Raw genomic sequence first — 20,314 nt, 5'->3', positions numbered from 1 at the left:
TGAGAATCCCGGTCGCTCTTTTTTTTTTTTGCTTTAGTTGCGGACGGAGCCTCCTCAGTGGAAGTGTCCGCGGCTGCAGTACGACAGTGAAGCGGACCGCCGAAGTCTCCTGTATTCTTTAGTAAAACCTAATTATCCGATCAGAGCGATTACAGTGTGTCAGTGGACACGAGCTGTTAATTTTACGCATTCTTTTTTTCCCCCCTCGACGTTAATTGTGTAACACTGCGAGCATTTGCATGTCGCTCCAGTGCGTCAGCAGCGTGTGTTTGTGGTGTGTGTGCGTGTGCGTCTGTGCGTGTGCGTCTGTGGAAGTGCAAGTGCGTGCCGGTGTTGGTGGGTGTATGCGAATTTGCGCACATGTGCGTGTCGCTCTGTGCGCGCACCCAAAAGCGCGCGTGTGTGCCAGAGGAGGGAGGCGAGAAGAAGCCGGGCTTAGTTATTTCAAATTATTTCTGCTGAGTGATTGCTTGGCGAGTCAGCTCTCTCTGTGCCTCTCCTCAGTATTTGCGAGTATTTCTTCTCCTCTCCCCTGCTTCCCTCCCCTGCTTGGATGGATGATGGCCTATGATTGTCCAGATGGATGTTAGAGTCCACTCTGGCTCGGACCAGGCTCAATATATTTGGGAATTAGGAAGTGATACTGATGTAAAGTTAGAGGAGATGCTCGCTTAAAGAAAAGGAGAAAAACCCCTCCTTCTCCCCTCTACACTGATGACAAATGAGTTACAGAAGGTGCTGTAGCCTTACAAGTTGCATATCCCCATTTTATCATGAAACTGCTGCAGAGATGCTTCTTGTGTTTTTGTAAATCTCTGACAAACTATAACCCTCTCCCAGGCCGAGGCCTACAGTTTAAGCCTTAAGCATCTCATCACCCGCAAATGATTTTCAAATTTTGTCAACAGTAACATTTGCTCAACTGCTCCATCATCAACTCGCATCATGCCCTGCTCTAAATCTTTCCACTCCAATTCCCTCTTGACACTTTCTGTTTCAGGTGCTCTGATCTTCTTGCTTTATGATGTTATTTTTTCCTAACTTTATTCATCTCCCACATATGGGGTTAAGCTTGGCTACAGGAGCAACCAGCGGCACAATGAATTAATAGGTAAGTGGCAGTGGCCACTTAACGGAAGCCCTGCAGCTACATATTGAGCTGAGTCGAGTGCTCTCACACAGAAATTGATTTAGACAGAGATTATGTCATACAGCATTGGCACTTTTTTATGCTGGTCAAGTTTACCCAGCAGCATTGAATTCCTCCTCTGCTCCCTGATGAATTAAGTAGAGGTTTAAAGGGCATGTTAATGCGCCAATAAAGTCATGGTTTCATTGGTAAGTTTCATTTTACAATATTTGCAACTTGTGTTAAACACATGCATGATGTGTCATAAAATCTATTTCACTTTCAGAAACTTATCAACAATAATTGACATATAATCTTATTTTTCTTTTTAATGAGGCGAATCCCACTCGTCTTGGACAAAAATACACTCAAACTGGCCATGACAAGCACTTGAAAATATTACCTGACCCCGTTCATCTTACAATTCTCTCTCAGTGGTAAACAGAATGATGTGAAGACATCACAAGCTTTCTCTCGTGATTGATACTTTTAATTATCAAGGAGCTGTCAACAAGGCCTATTGGCCTTGGCTTTGCAATCAAGGGGCGGGCAGTCAAAGGCTTTCAAATGAAAGAGTTCATTAATATGGTGGGAAATAAGGGTTGTCTCGCCATGGAATATTGGCTCTGTGTGAGGAGTGATTGGAGCAATTGATGAGGATTTGTGAGGAAGAATGTTGGCGAGGAAGTTGATAGGGGGCTACCTTAATCATGGCTATTAGATTACATTAATAAGACTCAAGGGGAAATGAAAATACTGAGAGGTGATCCAGCTTGTGTGTTTATGTTATTTATGTGTGACCAAGTGCGTGTGTGCAAATATCGCACTTCAGCTCGAGCAACATCCATTCCCACTCGGCACGGCTGTCCAGGCGTATTGACTGTTGTGAAATCTGAGTATTAGAAGCTGTGGACTACATGCATAACAGACGCGCTCTCAGTTAAATCTTTTAGAAATCCAATTCTTGTGAAGATGAGATTCCTCTTTCCCCGTGCCTTGTTTCATTCTCCATCGCAATCATTGGGCATCGATCTGATTCAAAGCTATTTATTTTTGTTGCCGCCATCATGTCATGAATTGACAAGTATAGTAGATCTGGTAGATTACAATATGTCTGGGCATGTCGCCTCACCCATACAAAAAAGAATCATGACGACCAAGGATGAATATCAAAATTCCCATCTATCCAAGCTATCTCAGGCTTTAGTTAAAAAGTATTTCCTTGTATAACGTTACATTCATTGTTTTAGCTTAGTTTAGATGTTTGTTTTCACTGTCAGTTTTTATTTGTGTTTGATACAGACTTATCTTGTGACCTCTTGGGGCTACTGACCTAAGGTTTTTAAAGAATGGAGCAAAATTGTGAACAAAAAAAGAATGAAAAATGTTCAAATTAATAACCATATCGATCAAGAATCATAATAGCATTAAAGTTGTAAATGATTCTCTTTGTGTTTTGGACTGTTGGTCAGACATAATTAATTTGAGGACATCACCTCAGGTTCCCAGAAGTAGTGATGAGCTTTGTTCATAGTTTTTATAACTTTTATAATAATGAAAATAACCATTAATTGTGGCCTGATTCCTTTTTTGGGATCACATTCACTGTCACCAGTACAGTGGTACATTTTGATCATTTACATGGAGTATACTATAAGTGGGTGATATGATATATATGAATTTGTCTGCATATATATAGAATATACATCAGAATATAATATTACTTACTTATATCAAGATAGAGGTTTATCCATATTGCCCTTCCCTAAATTCCCTAAATAAACCATTGGTATATATTCCTATATATTCACAGATTCTGTAAATATCTGCCTGGTGGACAGCAAGCTTTCACCCATTCTAATTCCCAGCAGTCCATAACAGATGTCATTATTTACAATTCTGCAACCGCAGTGTAGGTTATGTCACGTCGGATCATTCCACAGAAGAGGCTTGCTTTGTTCTCAAATCTGTTTCCTGCAGAATAAGGAAACCCAAGCCTCGTGTACCCTTCAGACGCCACAGAATCTATGACCACTCGCTGATGGGAAACTAGGTTGTATGGAAAAATAAATGGCCTTCAAAATTGGCCCCCCCATTCACTTTGTGGCCCTTGAGCTTTGTGTGTGCCCTTCCCCGCTGTTGTTCAGTGGAGAGGTATCAAAAAGAATGGTCTTCTTGCAAATCATTTTCATGGGCCACTTATTTTTCAGACCTTGATCTGAATGCCTTCATGTATGGATGTGAACTGAGCTGAGTGTCTGCCGCTGCTATGCTAGCTTTATTTACTTTGTGCATGTAATGGCATCGCTATCCTAACAGAGCAACGCTTAATACTACAATAAAAGGATGATAATGGCATCACTTTAAACTGTCTCTTTACATTGCTCTTGAAAAAAAGGATGCGGGCTATTCTGTGTATGTATGTATGTGTGTGTGTCTTTGGAGGAGACCAAAGCATTAAGTTGACCAGAATCAAATGCAATTTAAAAGCGCTTTATTTCCCCATTTGTTACAGCAGAAAATAAAAGGACTCGAGGTCAGCCACAGTGTAGCGCGCCCCGGAGCTTAAAAGTTGTGCTGGTCAATTGTAACGCGGCTAAAATGAAGAATGAGGCGATGAAATACTCGTGTTGCACTTCCTCTGATGAAACAGCCATCTAAAGGCATGATCAATTACCTCAATATACTGTATTTTTCTTTGCTAGGGGCAAGCGACATTTCAAATGAATTTTTCCCCTTTTTAATCAGCAGTAAAATGAGAAGCCCATTGCTATAAGCAAGAGGGCAGAATTATCATTTTCATCCTTTCTTTTCAGCCCTACTATCATTGTGCCATGTCTGGAGGTGATCCTCTGAGGCCCATCCAGCCCGGAAAGATGAAGTTGATGTGTTTTAGATAGCTTTTAGAGAGATGTGGATAGAGGATGGAAATTGCATGCCAGGGGAAGCAAAATGAGCAATTTTTCCTCCCATTTCCCCTCCTCTCTTCATCGGATCTGTGCTTACTCATTCATGAAGGCTTTTGTTGTGACATTCCATACGTTGGTGTGGAGATGAAAAATCGCACAAAATGCCAGTTGGCAGGAAAAAAAAAAAAAAAAGGAGGAGACCCAGACTACATTATTGTGCAGACTAATGCATTTGCAGGCTAGATGCATAGCAGAAGAGACACAAGCCTCTAATGTTATCAAAATACTATCACAACTACCAATCTTTATTCACATTTTTTATTTGTATTCTAAGTGGCTGGTGTTGAGATATTCAGGGAATTCAGCAGAGCCTTTTACAAGCCCATTTAGGATGGTATGGTCTCAGCAATGGCTTTTAAGTGTTCACACTGTTGCGCTCAGTGTTTACTCAAGTGCGTGCTCCATAGATATCCATGAACACAGACTCTAACACTAACCCTAATTTCATATATCTTAATCCGAGCCTGGCAGGACCATGATTAGAAGAGGTACGTCAATGGAGTGAGTTCTTGTGTTTACAGCTAAAATATTTAAGCATATATTGTAACCTGCACCCCTGTAATGGAATGGTGGTACATGTGCCACTTTTGCTAAAATCCCACAATGCATATCTTAAATTTTGCTGGATATTTTGCTCATGAGACTCATAATCATGATTCACAACTGTACAAATCCTCAATTTACCCATCATTACTATAGAGTAAACTACAAAGTGTTTATTATTAATAGTAGGAGTAGTAAATTGGCACAGCCAGAGCCACGTAAGACTGCGTGGCTGTGTAGGTGTGGGTGTGTTGTCATACGTACAGATGAAAGGATGAAATATGATCCAGGAAGTTCAGTTTGAGTAACTCACCCATGAGTTTGACCGATTATCAGATGCCGAAACTCAATGAGCGAGGATTTTACAGCTCTGTGATGTAAAGTCAAATGAAATCATTTTATCCTCGGTGGCTGGGATTTACGACATAAACAATACATGCACCCAATTTATGTTACAAAGTAATCTACGTGGAACGCACAGATTTGATTTGCTCACACAAGGCTTTGCCAGATGATGTTGATCCAGTGCATCGCTGCCAAAGTTGAGCCAGGTATTTTGGCCGAACAACTGTTTTTTCTCATTGAGATTGTCTGGCTGGCCTATGTAATAATCAGTGCCAGAACATTTTAGCAAACTAACTTTTTAAAATCCTTTTCTTTCATTTTGTAGCACTTCTTACTGTATCATGGGAGCTTTAAAATATAAACCAGCATTAATAAGTATACATACACAGTTTGACCCAGTTTAGTTACATGCATGGCTGAACCCCCTAAGCCTCAGCATCATCTATATATTCCAACATAACAATTCCAGCAATAATCCAATCCCCAGTTTGGCTAATGATGGTAATAACTTTCTGCTGCTAAGACATGTTTTGCATTGCAGCTGAGGGGGCTACTGCTTCCCAGCCAGAGCGCGGCTCTGTTTCCCCCCTGCTGGACCAAACCCACAGAGGCCGGTTCTCAACAGGGTTCGTGATTTATGGGCCACTTTACAAGAAGGGCCTGGGGACGCAGCACTCCTTGTCCTACGATATTGAATCTCGGCTGCCTAACATGGAGATGTGGGTCGTCTGTTATTGTGTGAAAGCTTATTTGCATTGCGCCGTTAAGCCCTCAGTGGTAACTACAGCATGTCTGCTCACCTTAGCACTTAAGTTTATTTTTGCTTGCAGGGCTGTTTGGTTCAGACATGCAGGGGACATTTTCAGAGAAAAGGTGCAGTAAAGACTAATAGCTTTCACATTGACATGTACGTGTGTGTGTGTGTGTCTACTTTTGCAATGTAGTTATGAACCCTTGAATACAATACGATTTGCTGTTTGTGCACCTGTCCTATGAGGAGATGTATGCTTTGCTTGTTTAAATTCCCCCATCAAAAACCGACTGCCCACCGTAACACAATATATTATACATTTCAATCAAATAATTGGTCACACGCTGCACATCCATCATTATCCTTAGAATGGTGCATTCATCAATGATGAAAGCTGAGGTACTTTCAAGACAGATAAATTGACTGTACAATTTCAAGCACATTGTCTGTTAGAAGAAAGACTTTGGTTATCCTTTCAAAGGCTTTGTTTGTTTTGTTGCTCTTGGCTGCATTGTGCATTTGCACTGCTTTTGGCTCATATATTTGATAAGAAAAAATCACCAAGATAAATGTTTAGCAGCCTTAATGATTATAGTTGCTGTAGGGTAGGCGTTTATTAACTTGTGTTAATAATCTGACAATCCTCTTTCATTCCCCCTTAAATCAGCCCACAGTTCTACTGCTTAGACAAGACAGTATATTCAGCTGAAGGGATTGGGCAAACCACACAAATTGTCACTGTGTTATTTCTCATTTTTGTAGGCCTTTACTTTCTCCATTTTTACGGTTTAAGAACATTTGTTACATTTTATTGGTCCCTTATTAAGCTTCCCTGTAATCTATAAAAAGCTGCTGTGTTGTACTAGAAAATGTCACCCTGCTTCCACTCAAAAAAAAGACTCCTATCCAATGAAATCTTTTCCTACTGTTGTACTGTATATGCAGTTTTATTATTTTTTTCTTTTTTTACTTTCTCAAAGTCAGAGCTCCTTGAAGAACTCAGACTTTGATGCTCTCCAATGAATAGCATTAGCATACTGTAGAGTTAGCTAGAGACCCGTCGGTTCAGCAGCAGATCAGTCTCAGTGTCACAGATTTGAATTTAGGTGTTGAGTAAAAATGTGTGTCAGAGGTTGTGTGTGAAAGAGATAAAGCGAGAAATGCTTCCGCCCGTGAATATCTCATCGTCGCCATTGGACGCCTCTGCCTCGGCTTGATGAATTCTCGGGTTATTTAGCATTGGGAATGTTTCTCAGTAGTACACCTACTGCTGCTATAGTTAGATGTAGCTAATGTTAGGCTTCAGATAACCCTGCAGCACGAGGTTTTACAAGTGTCATTCAGCAGCTAGTGTAGCGTGCTTCCTCTCGAGGTGAATCCTATTTCATACATTGAACTCTGGTCGCGTTTGAGAGTTTGATTGACACCGGCAGTACAGATCAAGCCTGGGATAAATAAAAACGCTCGACTTCAACTGACTTCCTGGATTCTGATTCACAAGTGACTTTGAGAAGCAGTTAATCCAAGTTAATCAACACAGATCTTTAACTGCTGCTAAAAATAAAGTATTTGTTGTGTGCAGTGGCTGATATATAATAAAATGGTGACAACATCTCAGTACTGTCTCTGGAAATGGATTCCCTGTAACTTGTTTAGAGGAAAAGTGTGTTTTGAGGCTGAGCATCCTTTCAAAGAGCGCTAAATGATCTACGATGCAGCAATAGAGCAGAATCGTCCGTATTAAGTTAACAGCGTGTGAATCATCTCTGTGCTAGTTTGATGGAAATCCATATCCATCAGAGTTAATTTAAAACTTTTCGACAGTTTGAATTGCTGCTTTAGTGCACGTAGCAGCTGTGAGCGAACAAACAACTATTTGACAACCCTAATAATTGTCAGTGTTTTGAAAAATCCACATCTATTAACGCTGGAAAATTTGCTCCGTCGACGCTACAAAATTGGTTTAATCTTTTAAATCACATCAGCACATTTTTATAGACAGTTACAGAGACAGTCAACTCAGTAAAGCTCATATGTTAATCACTGTGATGTCAAAATATGGATAGTTTGCAAAAGAATCTACAGTCACTAGAATATTCCCCAGTTATTTGCCTCTCTGTGTGTTTCAGTGCTCTGCTGCTTGGCACCATCTCATGATACTCCCTCGTGGTCGCCTTCTCCTCGTCCTCTCTTCGTCTCCCTTTTCTAGCGTCCATTCATCCTCTCTTCCCCTTTCACCTCTTCCTCTCAGTGATTCCAGCAGGTCCTCTTAGCCCTGGCCTGGAATATCCAAAGAGAGAGCTCCGTTCATTTAATGGCATCCTTATTTCCCTGACAGCCAGGCAGGATAAAAAATCTAGTTAGCACGCAGCTCAGTTATGGGACTAAGCATTGGATGTGACTGCAAAGACAGTCTGTGTCAGTATGTGTCAGTAAGTGGTCTGTTTGTGCACATTTGCGTCTGTCTATTGAATTCGCTGAAAGTGCGTTTTGTCAACCTGACTGATAGTTAACGGCTCCTCAGACCAGAAGTATAAATTATACATTATATACTGTATCTGCCATATTTAACCCACAGAGAGCACTTCCTTCTACATAGCTTGCTGGCTGTTAAGGTCAAATGGTCAGCTAATAGCTCAGTTTAATTCTAAAACCACTTGTTTCTTTGGTCATATTGAGTTCAGCATTCCCATAGTAGATATATTGAATTAAGATTTAGTGATCTTACTTAAAAAAGAAACGATTTTTCTGATCCAAGGGGCACAGAGTTTCTTATTTTCAGGTACATGATGCAGCCTAGCTAGCAAGCTAATAGCTCTTATAATAGGTAATATGTACACCAAACTGACTGGTAACGGGATGTAAATTCATAGAGGTCATTGTTGCATTACTATTGCCTATATGTCTTCTTCATTAAGTCATATACAACTCTGGCAGTCATAATTATGACCATACAGCTTGTGCCGTACTGCTTAAGTTGGAGTATTAAGTATTTAGTATTTCTCCACCAGAATTATGTTACTACAATTGTGAGGAAAGCTCTGAATCATCAATCAGCATGTAAACCATGGGATAGGGAAATGTGCTACATGGTTTGTTTTTATCCTGGCTATGGCCCTGATAAGTCATTTTGCATCACCATGAAAATGAAGAGAGCAATGGCAATATCGTGAAGCTGGTTAACTAAAAAAAAACATCCAATTTTAAAGCAGTATCATAACCAGTGGTTCAAATATGGTATCTTCAATTCTAAGAACTGTTCCTGCAACAGTTTCTGAAATGACAGGAAAATGTCTTCTGTTTTACCCCCACTACGCAGAGACAAATTGGCAACTAATGAAAAGACAATACTGCATAATAACACAACACAAAGTGTGTGTCTTTGATTGTTCCATATTCATCTGCTAGAGAGGAAGTGGACTGTGTGCGTATTTGAACACCAACGCAGAACAAACATTTATTTGAAAACATTTACGGTGTTAAACTTGTTTAGCGATGTTCATTGCATTCGAGAAGCGTCCTCTTCTCTCTCTCACACTTCCTGCGTGCATGTCAAGAACATGGAGGCTTGTGGTTGCAGGGTTATTAGATAATCTAAAATGGAATAATTCAGTGAGGAGAGCACAGACTCGTGTGGGTGTGTGTGTGCGTCAGCCAAGGGTGTAAGGGCTTGAAAAGTGTTCCTCACAAATAGAAATGTTAATAACTCACCAAGCAGAGTACATATCAATTTCCTCACTGGAGGTAGGAGAAAGGGGATAGAGGGGTGACATAGGGGAGAGGCAGATGGGGGTGAGGGGTAATGACACATTTTTCAAGATTAAATACATTTAAAAAGAGATAATAATTTCATAATTGTGACACCCATGACTTTCTGGTTCAACCTCATCAAATAAGGAAGCGAAATCCAAGTGTTACGCCTCAGTTCAATCCAAAGTCCAAAGCACGGAACTGAAACGTTTTCCAAACAAGTGTAAGCGCAAGATCGGATATGTTATTACTTCTTGCTGTCAGTTGCCATTGGTGTCTGCTATGAGAAACATCCTACAAAGATATGAACAGTCATCCAGAAACATCAGAAATGAGCAGCGGTTCAGAATCGAGCACGAGGGCCTTCAGCCTGAACAGCCCGAGAAAATGTGTGACAGAGCAGGGACAACTCGAAATGAGAGCTCTGTATAAATCCTCATCTCAATATCCACCTGGAGAGCTGTAGTAAAGCAGTAAAGCCTCCGTCGTCGATCGCTGAAATTGTTTGTGTGCGAATGCGAGAGGGAGATGCATTCTTCAGGGCCGACTCCCAGCCCCGAGAGTGTTGAGAGAGTGCCCCATTTCTCTTGCTGAACCCTCCTCGAAAGTAATTGAATTTTGGATGAATCCGCTGAGGAGGAAACACTGTCAGAGAGGGGAGAAAGTGGATGCTTGAGGAAAAAAACAATCAAAAGAATGAGAGGCAGGTGACAGCACCTTTTGGATGAGCTTTTCTTTAAAGAATGGCGCGCTGTGAGATGCTTGACAGGATAAGCTTTCATTGTAGGATTTTTAAGGGAGGACTATTTTTTCCGAAGATTTCATATTTTTTTGGACATCCAGTATCCATTCATTTGTTGAAGGGGGATAACTCTCCTTGCTTTTTTTCTGCTCTATTGTGTTCCTGATCATATCTCTGACAGTTAGACAGCTGCACTGAATCTTTCACTTCTCACTCGCTAATAATCATGTGCCAAGACGTAAGACGATAGTGACAATAATACATTGACACCCTTTTCATGATTACTGATAACAAATTGAGTGTTTGACCTTGATAAGCTCTTGAGTAGCTTATTTCTTCAGACAGGTGGCCATCTTCTTAAATACACTCCATTAGCATCACAAGCAGGGAATCAAAGAGAAAGCACATGGTCAAATTGAAGCTAAATATTTGTTATATTTGGGGTGCCGTGGTTTCCTTTTAGTCCTTCACTGCTGAGATTACGGATGGAACTGAAGAAGCTCTCCAGTTCGAGTGCGGGTACTGATGTATAGTAACCAAGAGAGCCATACTTACAAAGCTGCTTTCAGTTGAGTTTGTAGCAGTGTTTAACACCACAGGAGCTGGACGGCCATTATGGACACAAAGTGAGAGCATCAAATAGAGCCTCGAATGGCTCCTCAATGATATGATATAACAACCACATAGACATGTGGAGGGCAATCATGTTTTACAAAAGCAAGAATGCCTGCATCAATACGTGTGTGGCTGCCAGATTAGTGCAACACCTTTTAGGCTCGCTTTGATCTTCTCAACAGAGCCTGCCTCCCCTTTCCTCGGTGGACCTGACACTTATGTATCCAGCGGACGTGAAAAAAACCTGCAGAGGGTGAACGTGAAGCTTGCCGTGCCCTAAGAACATGTTGGCAACCTTTTAGCTGATGTCTTAACTGACATATTCGACACATCACTCCTGCGGGAATGCTCCTCAGCGATTACAAAGCACCAAGCAGTGTCCTTCTATCTATCATCTATCTATCTATTCATTCTCCAAACTAGGTGTGCAGCATGTCAAAGATACCCAACTGGATTGTATTTGGTGCCAGCAGATCCACAGGATGTCATCTCCACTCAGCTCTTAAACCTTAAAAATAACAGCACCTATGTCTGAATGTTTTTTGACAAGTTCAGCAGTCTTACTACCTTCTGCAACTGGATTCTGGACCAGCAGACCACTGACAGTTTGGATTGGTAGCCACACCTCCACAAAATACTACTACATACAAGTACTGTGTGGAGGTTACTTCAAACTTCCACAGAGGGGTAATTGAAAGAATCCCGTCTCCTCAGGTGACAGTGTGGCACCATACAAATGAGAGTATGTTGAAATCCACCCCGAACATCATCATTATCGTATCGTTGCCCGACATTGGCGAGGTGAGGTGCGTGTAAGGAGCCCACAGAGCAGTTAAGGACATCATCTAGTCCAGCCACAGTCTGTTCCTCCTGCTGCTTGTCTAGCAGGAGATACAGAAGGATCTGCGGACTACAGGGCAGCTTCTTTCCTCAGGTTGTAAGACTCCCCCACACCACCACCAATGAAGACTCAACTGTCACTCATCTCACCTACCTCTGCTCTACATGCTCAACATCTGGCACTAAATAGAGCTGAAACAAGGAATCAAATGACAGAAAATGTATCTTCATTTGAAGGGGTCGCCTTGAGGTTTAGCAAGTTGCAATGAGTATTTTCTACTGTTTTGGGACATTTTATAGACTAGATTATTATTTGATATATTTCTTTAGATTCTGCAGAAAGAACCAACTGAATGTTTAGAGGAAGTTATTTTCAAATCATAATTAAACACTGAGAGCAATACATTTTACTGTTTACTGTAGTATGAACAGTACTTTGTAATGAATTGTCAGTGACATTTTACTTTTTTGCATCTATCCAATAGGTAATCATTGAGCAGCTGCAATATTGCATAGTATTTGCATACAGTATATTGCTTTATTTTTCATTTATTGGTTTTAACCCATGACAAAAATACAAATAACATTTAACTAACCTTGGTTGGAGAAAAAAAAAAACCCCACTGAGATTGGTGTCCTTGGAAACGGCTTTGTGAAACCTCACTTCTGGAGCCATTTTCCTCTCAAAGGAGGCACACAAGCCTAAAGCACTCATGTTTTCATGTGTGATTCTTCAATATATTTAATCCCATAATCCACAATTTTTGCTGTCTGCACACATGCGAGCATATTGTATGATCAGTGTACCCAACAGAAGATGACTTACTGTATTTACTCTTTAGTGTAGTCAGTACCAACATAAAATTAATTACCCTGCATTGCAGGAGCACGGTTTTAACCTTTTCAGTTTGATGTTAAGCAGTCCAGGATATCACTGTGAGCCGCACGGATACCGAGCAGAACTGGTGATTCAGTTGTTTCCACTGTTCAAACCAAAGTAAGAGACCACAGCTTTTGTGCTAATGTTGCAGACTGTCGCCCAACATGGAAAACTAATTAAAAAGATAAGATTTTTGTGTGGTGGCGTGTAGCTTTTTGAGGTGGCATTGGTTGCAGGAAGCAAGGGCTGATGACAATAGGCCTTTGACAAGAAGAACACGGCAATGTCGCCATCTTTGGCTGCTGGCCAGTTTCGAATGCCTCTGTGAGTGTCTCAAGGGTTATTGTGGCTTTTCAGGGTTTCCCCTCAAAGGGTTTCTGATACAGCTTTGTGGAATCTATGTAAAGCATCTTTGTCGTGACTGAAATGCCAATGGAAGAAGCCTCGTAGCCTACATGGACATCTTGTCACACCAGAGCAAAGATGGCACTTTTGCCTCTAGCAAGGAGATGAATTAGTAGATAACAAAAAAAGAATTTTCACATGGAGGGGTTTAATGAGTAAGTGCATTACTGAGTTAGCTGGGGGCAAAATCTGAATAAACTTAACCTTTAATGAACTTTAGACCAGTCCTATTTCATATTAGATACAGTTTGACTCCAATTAGCTTTTTTTTCATAGTTTATCAGACAAATATTTCTGATTGGCTTTTGGCTGATTGGGGTTTGCATTGAAATTGGTTAAAAAACATGATTCTCATTTTGCATCCTTATTATTCTTATTATATTATTTTTCTTAATGACTACTCTTAGCTACAATTAAGTTCAGCAGTTATAAAGAGCTGGCCTCAATTAGTAGGTGAAACATTCAAAATTAATATTCCAAGACTGGCCAAGATATTATCAGGACCAAATTTATAATTTAAAGATTACATTGCCCTAGTGTTTATGGGTATTTCAGTCATTGGCTATGATATAAGCCAGATAAACCACTCCAACCTGTGCTGTTATGAGATATAACACATTACAACACATTCTAATTTAATATCCACACATCCACTTAAACTACACTATGTCACATTTGGTATTTGTTGCGATTCGGCACCCCCAGTTGTAATAGCATAGTCATAAATATGGACAGCTGTACACATTCATTTGTTATGATTTGCATTACTTATGATCAAAAACTAGCAACTCGACAACTTTGCTAACATAGCCAAACACCAAGCAAGTGCAACAACACAAGACATAGCAAGCTAGCTAATATTACTGACTTGTCCAACAGCAAGAAGGCCAGCTTGCGGTCTGTCTGCAGCCTTTTATTTCACAACACAGCTGTCAATAATGACTAAAAACCAGTCCACCATAACCCAATGTATTTTTCAGTTTCATTAATAAAGGTTCCACCTGAGACACCATGTTAGTTGCTAAGATAACATGTATATTAAATTTAAATTTTTTAATAATAATACATGACTTATTTGTTTTGATACCAGCATTATATATTAGGCCATCGCTGCCCTACATATCAGCATCAGCCATTGAAAAACCCATATCCGTCAACCAGTACTTGTCAGTGCTTTCTAAATGACCTATCTTTCTGTGGTATTCCTGCTCTACAGTTTCTTATTATTATTATTAGCCATCATATATACTGATACCAATAAGGTGTGATAAGCCAATATCGATCCATTCAGTGATGATTCTGTAGTTTGTTTGTTTGTCTTTTTGTTAATAATTCTGGCCTGCACATAGATCCAGATTTAAACTTGAGAGTGATGGCTTTTAACTTAGTGACACCAGCTGAAATGTCATGTTATGTTGAGAGTTCTCCATATATAAGACCATATTTAATTTCACCCACCATCTTATACATCATTCCTGTATGAGAAGCTGCATGTTAACGGAGAGATATCCTGATCAAAGCGGGCACCTGATTATGTCAGTTGGTTGCGTTAGTGTCGTAGGTAGTTGACAAAGCTGCAAAGCCAGGTTCGCCTTGATAGAGATGCATCTTGACATTTGTATCATCAACAGCCTCCCCCTGATTATACAGTAAGTCCCTGAAGAGTCACTGGGATAAATAAAGCAGAGGCAGACAAACACTTTAGAGAACAGGATTTGCACATAGTGGTGTTGGATTTTTTCCAGCTGACCTTAGGTCTTGTCAAAGTTCTGCAATTATTGGCTCAGAACTTGAAGGTTTTTTTTATGTTTTAGCTTTGATCAAGCATCTCCTGCCAGTATCATTATCTCTTCTTTTTTGATGTTTTGACTGTATTCGGTGTATTCTCGGCCTGTCTCAGTACAGAATAATAATGCAAGCTTTTGTTTCCTTGTAGGACTGGTAAAAAATGAAAGCTCCCATTCCTCTTCTGATCCTGCTTCATGCCGTTGTGGTCCATTGCCTGAAAGTGGTGTCGAAGAGAGGCTCAGGTAAGTCTTCTCTTTTTACAACAACTACTTTATTTTCCTTTTGTTCAAATGATAGACAGTCCTGAAAAAAGTATGCTATATATTAATGTGTAGAGCCTTATTAATTGGTGCAGGTTTGATTCCCTGGGACCTGCCAAGATTTCAAGGCTTTTTTTGCCTGAAAGCACAAACCGTGTTTGAGTCAACAGCAGGGGGATCACATGGCCTTGTTGTACTTGGAGGCTCGAAACCAGTCTTTTGTCTTTTAACAGCTTGATTTACAAGTCCACAAACACTCCGTAATTCAGTCTGAGGCTCTGTGAGTGATGATGTTGATCTTTGCACATCAATTGCATGGTTTAATCTTGTTTTAATGTGTTAATAAGAACACAAACTTACAGCTTACCTCTTGATTGCATAATGTGAGTTCACATGGTTTTGGTGAGCCAATGATGGTTCAGTAATGTGTACTAACCCTGCCTCAATTGGACCCCCAGGTGCTAATTTGAATGATTGAACATATGAGTGAGTTACTTTCTTGATGCATTAAGTGCTATTTAGGTTGAAGCTATGGAATTTGCAGCAATATTCAAGTATTTATAGGGCCGTGGCACTAATACTGCACACCTCTCCAGACTTGAAAATAATCACTTTGTACAAGATGATAGATTGCAAGCTAGAGGAACAGTCCACATTGGCTAACAGGAAGCATAAAGTAAGTCTTTTACCAGTCTGTTTTTATCTTCTTTTTTTTTTTTTTTAATATCCAGAGGCTGCTTGCATCTGGGTTTTTACCCATGCATATTAGACACAGGTGTAAGAATGGCCCAAGGCTCATCAGAGGGTTTTCTGCTTTTGCAGCAGAAGTCCCTACGGGCTATCTCCTCCGACGCTTCACGAGCCATTGCCTGGGGCAAAGATTTGAAACGTGTCCACTGATAAATGAACGCCCCATCCGAGCCAGACCTCCGTCCTTTGTTCCTTCTCTTTTAGCTTGTACGGCTTTATTAGAAGCCATGCTGGTTGCAAGTTAGAGCACCATGGTAAAAAAAGGATTCTGGGCAATGAAAGCCACTTTGAAATTGCATTGCTTTCATTTTTATGGAATGGAAAGAAACGGTGGGGGCGGGAAGGTGAGTATCCTGGTGTCATAGCAGGTATATTTTCAAAGAAACGATTTTCAGGGTTTAAGGTTCCTTTGTTTATGAGATAAAACTTCTGCGGGTCGTTTCGTCATATTTTTTATGATAGATTGGATGAAATCAGGCTTATAGTCTGATTCAAAACCCTAAAGTTCACTTGTAGTGTTGCTGAATCTCATAGAAAACTGTCACCTGGCACTACACTCATATTATATCCTCCACTGTGAAGGGCCTGTGTATGCATATTGTACAGTGTTTACAATGTTGGTTGAGTCATGCAGCTGTAGAGTTTGTTTTATGTTAGTCTTTGGTCCATATTAGATAAAAATATGGAGATCCAGTTAAAACCTACACCAATTACTGATTGAATCTTTAATAATACAAACTGAGCAGCTCCAAATTCTTTAAACGTGCGTTGTTTTTCATTTGCAGCTGTGTTAAAAGAAACTCACTGTAGACAATCAAATCTCTAAGTGTCAGCCGATTAAAGGAAATTAAATGACTTGATTGACTCCCTCAGGGACAATGAATCCACTCTCTCAGTTGCTTTCCCTTTCACCGGGCTCACAGTTACACACAGACACACATACGCAGGAACCCCTGCACAGTGCTGCATGTGCTTCGCTATTATCTGTAGATGATTAAATTCAAAACACCAGCCTTTGAGTAATGCTTTGTCTGCATTTGTACTTGGGGTGGAACAGTGCAAAAACATATAATGCATATCTGCCATACTAATCCTCAGTGTGCATAAGTAAGAGAATCTATCCATTTGTCCTCTGCTGTGGTTCCTCTTTGTTAGAATGCTGATACGGCCTGAATGGTTCGGCGAACAGAATAATTATGTGTATTTCTGCTTAAAACAGCACATCAAGTCAGATGTTGAAGTAAACCCCACTCTTGGATGCTCTTGCATTGTTGTATACCATCAGTCGTTGATATTCAATCCATGACGTACAAATAATTCCACAGGTTATTTCGTGTTTGAAGTGGCTGCATTGCTTCTTGCCTTTTTAAAGCTATTGTCTGTGTTTATGATCAGTGTCTGACTTCCAGTGCAAAACAATCAATGTAGAAATAATGCTAACTCTGATAAGGATTAAACTGCCCAAAAGGGATCTGATTGATCTCCTGTTGTACAATAGAGTAGTATTTTGTGTATCGAAGTGGTGCTATGATTACTATCAGTGACTAGTTGTCTGTGTGATAAGTAAAATACACCGAAGAATGCACCCAGAAAGATGACCAGTACATGATCTTGGTTTACTGTTTACAGCAGGGATTTGAAATCCCAGTTGCTTATAAATCAGTGTCTAGTGTGGTCAGCATGTACATCGCAGTTTAACAGATTTGGTGTGATGGCAGAGGTCTAAAGATTAGAGAAGTGGGCTTGTCACATGCCCAGTGGGAAAATCTGTGTGGGAAATGTGAACGAGTGATACACATACTGTCAAATTGGCCTTCAGCAAGACACTTAACAATGATTTGCTTCTTTCTGTAGAGACACTAGAATCCTTTGGTTGTACATGGCCGCTCACACATATGAATGTGTATTGAATTTAGCGTAAGGCTTGTAGTGTTGGAAAAGAAGTTGGTGGTCAGCAAAACCTTTACAAATGGATAGAAATCTGATCATTTGAAGATATTTCTACACTTTATATATTTAAATAATTATGACTATGATCACTGACTAATGAAATCTTAAGGTCACAAGCTACTGACCTTTTACCCTTACCTCATCAGTCATCACTTAAATGCCTAACAGCTGGCATTTAAAGCTAAAACAGCTAAGATTAGTATTAGTGTTGTATTAGGAGGGTAGGATTTTTGCAAAAATCCATTCATTATGAAATGTTTTTAAATAAATTTCAAAAGGGAATTATATCTATTTTATGGATAACAGTGATCCATAGACAAAGTCAGGCTTTGTTGGTCTATTTCTATTTCACTTGCTATCCTTGGTTATTAAACCAAGATCCTGTTCTCTGAAAATGGGTTGTTTTGCTATTATTGTATTAAACACACAATTGCCTCCCTTGTTGGCCACTTGTGACATACTATACAATAGATGCTTGGAAGGGCCGCGTGAGAAATCCCTAAATGTGCCTGTTTGGTTACTTGGCAGTGAGCTGAACAGAGCAGAACCCTCTTTCTGTGCACCGCACAGCTGCAATTTATTTCATATGAAATAGAAACTCAAGAGTTCATGTAAGGTCTCACTTTAGACTCTCTAAAGTAATAACTATGCATTTATTCATTTTCTCACCTCTGAACATGGATTACAATCAGAGTGAGAAGGAGCTTCGGAGGTTACTGAGGATGACTTTTGGCAGCCCTGAATGCAGAATAGAATAAAAAGGGCATGCACACACATCGCTAAAAGGGACTACAGAACATTTCCTAAATACTGTAGTAGTTTTCTAAAATATTTCATGGGCAACACCATTCATCTGCATTAAACCGTGATCCCTGCTATGTCTTCTTATCTTTGGTATTCAGTTTTACTCCATGCAGCTTCCTATTCTTCCCAGGCAACAGGAGTTTTTGTTATCCCCAGGGATTTACTCTAATGCGTCTTGCTTAGGGGTCTGTTGAAGACATGCTTGCTTTTTTAAGGACTGGACTTGCTGTCTTTTTGTAGGTTGAGGGCGACATTTAAGCTATTAGAGTAACTGGCTTTCTTTTTTTGGGCAAAATCCGAATAATAATCAGTGAATTTCCTCTGAGTCCATGCTCGATTTATTTTACCATTTATCTGATTTGTAAGAAAACTGAAAGATTTTGTTTTATGTCCCAAATCAACACAGCAGTTAGGAAACCACTCTAAAAATGGGCTGTCAAGAGATTTTATTGTTCATGGTTGACTTACAATGAGGCAAACCAGGGACAGCGTCACTGTCAGCCACCGACCATTTACCCCTGTGCCACACTGCAGGCACAATAGCTTCATCTATTCAGAACAATCGCATGTCATTTTCAAAAAAACAAGCAGCTTTTTGGTCCACCAGTTGGTTGCCGCAGCATTTAAAGTATAGTTGCTGCGGTGAAGAAAATGTCTATTTTATATTCACTAAAAGTCACCTCTTAACAAAACTGTTAACACATGTTCGTTCCCCCCAGTGAACACTGATGTCAGCTGTAGATTCACAATCATATTCCTTGACATTGATTGAGACAAATTTAGCCACTCTTCTCCCCTCTGCTGTACAGTCATTAGTCCCCATTTCTTCAGCAGACATTGATGAGTCCCCAGACAAATGATGCTTACCTTTCCACAGTCTCCCAGTAATTCCAGCAATATATTACCCATAACACTCACACACAGTGAATGCATCATTCTGTTATTCATGCATATGTAAAAAGCCGCTCTCTGACATGTGTTCCCATTTGGAAATATACAGAATTCCTTTTCTGCCTCTAGTTTCTATTAAGGATGGTCCGAGGGCCCGGCGTGTCACTCTGATGAAGAGTAGCTGTAAATAAAACACGCCACCGCAACAAGACCTTGGTTCCTATTAGAGAGCAGCCGCTCATCATCCGTCTCTCCCAGTGTATTTATCTACTGCCTCTACATTAGGTCCACAACATATATTTCCCCCTCTCCTCACCCACTTCTTCTTTCCGCCATTGCAGAGGGAAGAATCAAGGACATCCTGACAGTGTGTTAAATTTACAGTGTTCACACCCATCGCAACGCACAACTCTGGGAGTACGTCAACATTAATACGTCAGTTAAAGCATGGAAGCTTCTCCCCACATTAATGGGGCTACTCCCAATTTGGCCAATAATAAGGCTCCTCTTAATTGGACAAGACAGTGATTCCTAACAGGGGACGTCAGCGCACAGCACAAATTCAATTATGGCGAGCCACTTGACTTTGTAATTGATATTAAAGGACTTGAAATATGACAGGAAGCTGTCAGCAAGAACTTTGATAGGGGGGGAAGGACACAGCAGTAGGGACCCTTTCCACTGTGACAGTTTTTTACATGTGAAGACTACTGAATGTCAGATCATTCTTGCAAAATACATTCATTTTAATATACAAGTGCCATCAGATCGATTATACACCACTTGAGGTTGTCAGTGGTAACAGCTTGGGATGAAAAGGCTCGAAATGAAGTTTAAAAGTCTTTCCCCAAAAAATCGAGGAAGCTGCAGCTGAGATTGAGAGCTGAAGTCAAAGCCCCCCC

General features: G+C 40.3%; 1 protein-coding gene across 1 annotated transcript in view; it reads left to right on the top strand.

The window, feature by feature from the left end:
* LOC118339940 (interleukin-1 receptor accessory protein-like 1) overlaps positions 1-20,314 on the top strand; it is a 231,794-nt gene that overhangs the window by 367 nt on the left and 211,113 nt on the right. Inside the window, exon 2 of the mRNA XM_035677765.1 lies at positions 14,906-14,999. Within this exon, the coding sequence (XP_035533658.1) occupies positions 14,918-14,999 (82 nt within the window). The 5' untranslated portion in view covers positions 14,906-14,917. The remainder of the gene's footprint in view (positions 1-14,905; positions 15,000-20,314) is intronic.

The sequence above is a fragment of the Morone saxatilis genome, unplaced genomic scaffold (assembly GCF_004916995.1).
Source record: "Morone saxatilis isolate NCDOM2014 unplaced genomic scaffold, NCSU_SB_2.0 Contig6, whole genome shotgun sequence".
In the NCBI taxonomy this organism is placed as follows: Eukaryota; Metazoa; Chordata; class Actinopteri; family Moronidae; genus Morone; species Morone saxatilis.
This window is presented reverse-complemented; position numbering and strand designations above follow the sequence as displayed.